The 7500-nt window shown below is 46.3% G+C and overlaps 1 protein-coding gene across 1 annotated transcript in view; it reads right to left on the bottom strand.

Moving 5' to 3' along the window:
• Window positions 1-7500, bottom strand: part of LOC121712777 (transketolase-like) — a 20791-nt gene that overhangs the window by 3532 nt on the left and 9759 nt on the right. The window contains exons 7-12 of the mRNA XM_042096771.1: window positions 7423-7500; window positions 3440-3604; window positions 1976-2132; window positions 1067-1197; window positions 738-821; window positions 434-527 (exon numbers count right to left, since the gene is read on the bottom strand). The exon at window positions 7423-7500 is cut by the window's right edge and continues 119 nt beyond it. Coding sequence (XP_041952705.1) covers window positions 434-527; window positions 738-821; window positions 1067-1197; window positions 1976-2132; window positions 3440-3604; window positions 7423-7500 — 709 coding nt within the window. The remainder of the gene's footprint in view (window positions 1-433; window positions 528-737; window positions 822-1066; window positions 1198-1975; window positions 2133-3439; window positions 3605-7422) is intronic.

Raw genomic sequence — 7500 nt, 5'->3', positions numbered from 1 at the left:
ATTTAGGAAACAATACTAGCTTATTTAACAGCATCCATCAGTCTTGACTGACTATGGAGTTGACTGACTCTGGATACTAGTACTTCTACTGCAGCTTCAAGTGTGGCTTGACCGGCCAATGCAGACATGATGATGTACTATTACTGCCATTGCTATCATTCCCCAGCCTCGTGAGACCATCCTGATCTCGCGAGCTCCATTTTTCCACTCGCAGATCAGTCTGGGTTCTAACCGCTGAGTTGGAAGTCTGGGCTTTTAGCTCAGTGGTTAGAGCGTTCGACTCCCATGCCGGTGTGTGTCGAGGTGGCGGGTTCGAGGGCTGTGAGCGGCGGACAAATTACGACCTCTGTTACATGCACACAAGAGTCCCTGAGAAAACCTGTTCATCTGGACACAGCAGACAGGTGTTTATATGACTACAGGCACTCTGTACCTTTCTTGAGGTGCTCAGCAGCAGTCAAAGCCTCATGGAGGGTAACACCAGCTCCAATCACAGTCACGTGGTCATCATTGGTTTTGTAAACAACCTGTTGGGAAGGTAATTATAATAATTTCATAAACAAACTTATAATAATTACTGCTCTCTGATACACCACCTCACTTACTATAACTGTTAGAATCTTATTTTATCTCTGGGAATGCACACTATATGTCTACTAGCCTAGGAGACTAGTAGAGCAACAGTATGACCAGCGATTTGGTATCAGCTAGTCTGATATCAGCAGCACCACCAATACCTTTGCCTGTCCAACATGGAAGTCCTCGTTGTTGTTGTAAAGGATGGTGTTCTCTGGGCGACTGGTTCTGATAAAACACACACCCTACGACAGAGGATAACAAGTGTTACTACAAAGATCTTCGCACTCAATTCTCACTGAAAATGATAAACCACACTTTGCTCTATACAAAACACTGTATCTTCTTATATATAATCATAGTATATAAATACAGTTCAAAGCCGTTCTATAGCCTATATGCTGTATAGCCTAGCCTGTATAGCCTAGGATATGCTGTATAGAGAAAATAGATGGATGGAAAATAGATGGATTTTCAAAACTATGGATACCTTTGTGTTGGCAGCCAACTCCACAGCTTTCTCAGTGGACACACCATCACTGGGGTAGAATACTGTTGCCGTGGGGATAGCTCGGAACATGGCCAGGTCCTCCAGGCCCATTTGAGAAGGTCCATCCTCTCCTACCGAAATCAGCATCCATGCACACACACACACATATACACACACACAAACACACATGTCACACACAAACAACTGTCAAAGAGAGCAGTGCTTTCGGAAGCTTCTGGAATCTTGACTGAAAGTGCAGGCTGGCAAACTGGCATGCGTTGAGGCGAGAGGGCATGCAATGTACCTGAAGAGACTAAAAGGAGGCTGGGCCCCTTCAACCAACTTCCACCATAATACAGAGCGAGAGAGGGAGGGTAGGAGGGAGAGAGCGACAGAGCGCTGCAGTGGCAGCGCGGGAGAAATGACGTGGGGGGAAAATGTGAAGAAACGGAAAAAAAATCAACGTTCAGAATTTTAGGAGAACTTAAAATCACAGAGGCACAACAGTGGCGTTTCACTGGGAGTGTCTGCATCAAGCCCACAGAGAGAAACTTCAGCAGGACTGAATCCCATCAGTAAACAATGTCTTTTGAACAGTGATATGACATAACCAATCAATGTGCCAAACCATTTCAACAGTTAATATGACAGACATGTCCAATCAAACTAATCAAACTAAATTTCATCCAATTAACCTGCAGCCGTTGAGAATGGGTAACTCTGCTACATCTACTGAATCAGACTGAACCGAGTGTTCTGCTGGAGGTTCTTACTGTGAGCTCGATCAGTTGGAACAGGACAGTGTCTCCAAAACAACTTTTATTCTCAGGTAGGGAGTCAATCCGAAAGAAAGAACAAGCCGTTTTAAGACCCGGGCAGAGGTCAAGTGGTGCCCAGTGGCAGACTGACCGATGGAGACACCGCAGTGAGAGCCGCAGAGGTTGATGTTGCTCTCGGAGATGGCGGCCATGCGGAGCTGGTCGTAGGCGCGGCTGAAGAAGGTGGCGAAGGTGGAGGCGAAGACCACATTCCTGTCGCGGGTGGCACAGCCCACCGCCACGCTCACCTGGACGAGAGCAGAGAGGAGAGGAGAGGCAGGGAAGAGGTCCTCTGAATTAGGTTAGCTAAAGATGGGTAGGGTCACTGTGGATACCACTTACACTACAGTCAAAACAGTTATTATACAGAAGAGTTCATATTCGTATTTCATATTAGTGAGTCTGTCTCTCCTTGTGTAAGTCTATGGTCTAGACCCAATTTAGTAGGACACAGATGGTAGCCTAACAGTTTCTTAAATAATAGGCTGGGACATATGGCAGTCAAACACATGTGCTGTACAGTAGTGGCACTTTTGGAATTTACTACAGAGTACACCAATACTAGACACACAGTTCAAAAGCTCTTGTACTTCTTAATTCTTCTAGAGGCCAATGTATTTCACAGTAGCTTCACCTCAGCTTAGCATTGACATATAGCGTGAGCAAACCTTTTCTTGTTAAGCTGGTATTTCATGAAGGAGAGAGCTTTAATTTCCTGTTTCATGCCAAAGAAAAACGGCCCCATTCCTCCCCTCGGGGCAATGATGCAGAGTAAAACTGAGGCGTGTGTGTGTGTGTGTGTGTGTGTGTGTGTGTGTGTGTGTGTGTGTGTGTGTGAATGGAAAAACACCCCAGAGATCCCGCACATCTGCCTGACACTGACAGTCAAGGCTGTAGTTTTACTTCACACAAGGCCATCACAAGCTCAGATTCATCTGAACTATTATTGGCAACATCTGTGGGAGTAGATTACCGAAAATGTCATGCTGTATTTATCTGTTTAGCATCTCTAGATGTCTGTGACTAACTTGCTGGAAATGTGCACTTGGATGTGGAAGTACATTCATGTTTGTCACAGAAAGCATGCTCAAATAAACTCAAATAATTGTGTATTTGTATAAATGCACTGACTGGGATATTATGACAAAATGCACAGTGTTTTTGCACTGAAATGAGACCAATCAATCAAACATGCACACACAGCCCTTCAATATTTAATGAAGGGCATAATGGTTATTAATTTAGAAAATGATGTTTGACCTATATTTCCCCCTTTTCTTGTGGATGGGATGGAGAAATGCTTGAATTGAGTCTATTAGTCATTAACTTTAATGAAGTCTGCTGACTTTCATTATTATGGACATGATGATGATTGCACAAACAATACATGATAAGGTAAGGAACAGAATAGGGGAGAAGAGAAGTGATGAGTTGGGTATAGGTCTACTGTATGCCATACACAGTGTCTGACATCAACTGTAAATCAAATGAAGTGCACTGCCTTTAACCATTTAAATAGTGGCTGGTAATGGGAAGAAGAGGGTGTGAGTCATACCATGTTTTGCTCAGCAATGTAACACTCCACATAGCGGTTGGGGTGCTCATTCTTGAAGATCTCAGAGAAGGTGGAGTTCTTGGTGTCTCCATCGAGGGCAATGACACGCTCGTTGTAGCGTCCAAGCTTAGCCAGGGCCATCCCATAGGCCTTCCGTGTGGCTATCTGCACGCAAACACAAACCAGACATTCCATCAATTAACAATCCAACCCAGCTAGCTAGAGTACAGTAATAGATCAGTCACACACAAAAAACAGATATCTCCATTTTTACAAATTTTCAAAAACCATGCATTTCAGGTAATATCAATAAAACTGCATTTGTATTGTTTTGATTAAGTCTAATCTAAATCAATTAAGTCTACATCTAATCATCTTTGAAGATACAGGCTGTTGGTATACCTGCTGGGCATTGCTGCCTGACGCACCTCCACCAGTGCACTCTATGCAAGTGTGTTCCCCTACACACCTATGGGCAGGAACGGGTCATCAGCTGGGGACCACCAGTCACTGATGTTTCGCTCCTTTAACCCCAGTACATCTCTTGGTGGCGGAGCGATGGCTGGTATCTCTACCTGCCACCCCCTGCTGATGCCCTAGGTGTTCTGCCCCCACCCTCTATCTCTCCTCCTCAGCCACAGCCAGAAGCTGCCCCTCTCTGCCTCCTCCGCCAATTCCTTGATGGCTTTCCGGCTCCCTGCTCCTGTGCAGCCAATGTCTCGCAGCAGGCGAACTGTTGAGGCGCCCACAAAGCCCCTACACCCCACCTCAACAGGGCGTGTAATGGCTTTCCAGCCAGCCTCCTGACACTCTGCTGCCAGGTCTGCATACTTGGAACGTTTGCGTTCATTGGCAGCCTCTATGCCTTGTTCCCACGGGACAGTAAGTTCCACCATCAGGATGGTCTTGTCTGGAACTGACCACAAGATAGGGCTGCACAATTAATCGAATTTTAATCACGATCACGATTTTGGCTTCCCACGATCAAATTTGCGTGATCGAGCGATATTAAAAATGCGTGCTCTATCCATAGAACCAACCTGGCAACCCATAGAACGCTCCGCTACAAAACAAATCAAGTGCTCCTTAAACTTGTCTGACCATGTGCCTGCATGCAGCCTACCAATGACAGCTGCTCCCTGCACTGCTCAGCCTGATGGACTGCTCAGTTTGGATGCACTATGGACTAATAGCATTATGTTAACTATTAGTAGGCTAGTTAGATTATTCAAAAAACGACAATCAAATGTGTGGTATGTGTGGCGCAGCAGAAGGCCAAGAGCTTGTCCCCCGAAACGGATCATCCGTTGTTCGAAAATATTTCGGATTTCAGGCAAGTGAAGTTAACCAAAAACATAAGCAAAGCAGGGCTCTCAACTCATACCGTGAAACACATCACATGACGTAAACCACACATGCCTTTTTTTTTTATCACGTTAACTTTTAGTCCTTGTTTGCTTCCTCCAATATAGCCTATAATAAGTGTTGAGCTAACGACGGATTCGTTCATTTATTCATGTGTTTTATAAGCTACATGTGCAACCTACAATGCATATGGGTTTGAAGACAGCCTACGCAAAACGAGTGAGCAATAATGAAAATGTAGCCTACACGTCAGTGGTTTACATATCAACGAATGACTAAACCAGGGATGTCCAAACTGCGGCCCGCCACGCACTTCAATCCGGCCCGCCGAGCATTTATTAGTTTATCATAGGCTGCTCGCTATTTCTTTCCAGCGATAGACGACGTTGTGGTCAACTTTAGGCTACTGCAAACTGCTTAACACTCTTCTTAGACAACGTTTACAATGTCAATGTCAAAACAGCTTGTTACATCGAGATAGATAGTATCTCCATAGCAGCAGATCTAACTATGTTATGCTACTCCATTTGGGAACGTATTTGAGTGCACGAGAGGGAGAGAGCGCGATGGCAACAGTAGTTCCCACTACTGACCATTATAAACTGTAAGAGGGCATAGCACTAGCCATAGCAAAGAGTCTTAAAGTGACAATGCACCATTTATAAATTATTTAAACAGCATCAAATTAACAGTATTTCTTAAGAAATTAAGTTGTCATTTAAATAATACAAAATGTTATTATTATTATTATTATTATTATTATTAGTGTGTGGCCCGCCGGCCAATTTTCAAAACCCAATGTGGTCCTTGAGTCAAAAAGTTTGGAAACCCCTGGACTAAGCGATTAAACTCAGGAACAAGAAGCAGAGCTTAACTGGCTACTGGGGAGCGTTGGGAGGATGCCCGGTGGGCCGTTAACGTTTCCCCAAATACTAACAAAGTATTGCACAAAAATTGCACAAAAAATTTGTTTGGAAGTCGCAGTCAAGTCTATATTTGCAGTAATTTAGGGGAGTAAATGTGAAGGGAAGAATTTGGATGAGCCAGATAGTAAGTCCAATATGTTTAGGGAAAAAATATTTTTGTCACTAAAATTAATGAATAATCGTGATAAATAATCGTGATCTCAATATTGATCAAAATAATCGTGATTATCATTTTGGCCATAATCGTGCAGCCCTACCACAAGATCAGATCTGGCCGGAGCGATGTTTCCACTATCTCCCTTGGAAAATGGAGCTGTCTCCCCAGGTCAACCCTCATGGTCCACTCGCCACCGGGTGAGAGGAGTCTTGGTGTTGCTGTCTGGTGGGTGGGTTTGGGATCTTCCCCAGCTCTAGCAAAGGAGATGTGCCGTCTCACTGGGGCAGGAGGTAGGCTGTTGGCCTGTTGTCTGCCTGCCTCTGCCACCTCTGCCAGCTTTTTCAGCACCAGGTCATGCCGCCACCTGTAGCGGCCTTGTGACAGTGCCGTCTTGCATCCAGAGAGGATGTGCTGGAGGCTTGCGTTGATGGTGTTGCACAGGGGACAGCTTTCTTCCGCGCCAAACCATAGGTTGAGGTTTCGGGGGCAAGGCAGAGTGTCATAGGTGGACTTGATTAAGAAGCTGAGTCTGGCTTGGGGGGTCTTCCACAGATCTGCCCATGACATGGGCCTGCCTGTGACGCCTTCCCAAGACATCCAGCCTCCCTGCCGGCTTTGAGACACCGCTTTGACACGTAGACGGTCTTGTTCCGTCCTTGCCACTTCTGCCACCACCATGGCTCTTCTCTGTTCCTTGGAGGCCTTGGACCAGAAGAGGGGGGTCTCGCCCCTCCCCAACCCTGCTCGACCCTCCTGGACTCTTCCAGTGACCTCCTGGTGTTTTAGCCTGCTGATGGCCATGTCAACCTCCTCCTGGGCTTTCCACTTCCTCCCTGTTCTTACTTGGGCGCCAGCTGCTCTCACTAGCTGGTCAGTGGATTCCCTCAGCTCAAGCACCATTCGAGCCTTTTCCTGCCGGTATCCCTGGCTGACGGACTGCAATGGCAGTTGGAGAATGTTCCTCCCGAATAGCCCCACATCTGACAGGCATCTTGGCAGTCCCAGCCACTTCTTGATGAACCCGTTTGCTAACCTGTCCATCTTATCTGCCACTGAGGAGGGGACCTCGCACATTTTCAGTGGCCACATCACCCTTGGGTACAGTATGAATTGGTAAGTCCATACTTTGTACTTGCCAGGGAGCTGGCTCTCGCTGATCCTTGCCAAGCCTTCTGCAAGCTGCTTCCTCACTGCTTCCCCCTCCTCACTGCTTCCCCCAAAACAAATCAAAACAACCAACAACCAAAACAAACCATTTAAAAACACCCTTTATAAAAATTCATTAACATGGAGCTTATCAGACTCATTTCCTTATTGATGGATACCTGGAGTTACTTATGACAGATCTCTACATCCAAACTCTGTATCATTTCACTTACTAATATATGCCTCAGTTGTGTGCACCAGCTCCGTTTCCAGAGTAAGGAGTGGGGAGGGGTGAAGTGGGGAGGGGTGAAGTGGGGAGGGGTGGAGTGGGGTGGGTTATCTCTCCTGAGCTTGCGGCCCTACTCTGACCTCTGACCCCGGGCCTGTACCTTCTCCCCAGGTTTGTAGCTGGGGGCGCTGGGCATCCTGACGTTGCGCAGGCTGACAGGCGGGGTGTCCTCCGAGGG

Source organism: Alosa sapidissima, chromosome 7 (assembly GCF_018492685.1).
Source record: "Alosa sapidissima isolate fAloSap1 chromosome 7, fAloSap1.pri, whole genome shotgun sequence".
Classification (NCBI taxonomy): Eukaryota; Metazoa; Chordata; class Actinopteri; order Clupeiformes; family Clupeidae; genus Alosa; species Alosa sapidissima.
The sequence above is the reverse complement of the archived record's forward strand: the minus strand, read 5'-3'. Positions and strand labels throughout refer to the sequence as shown.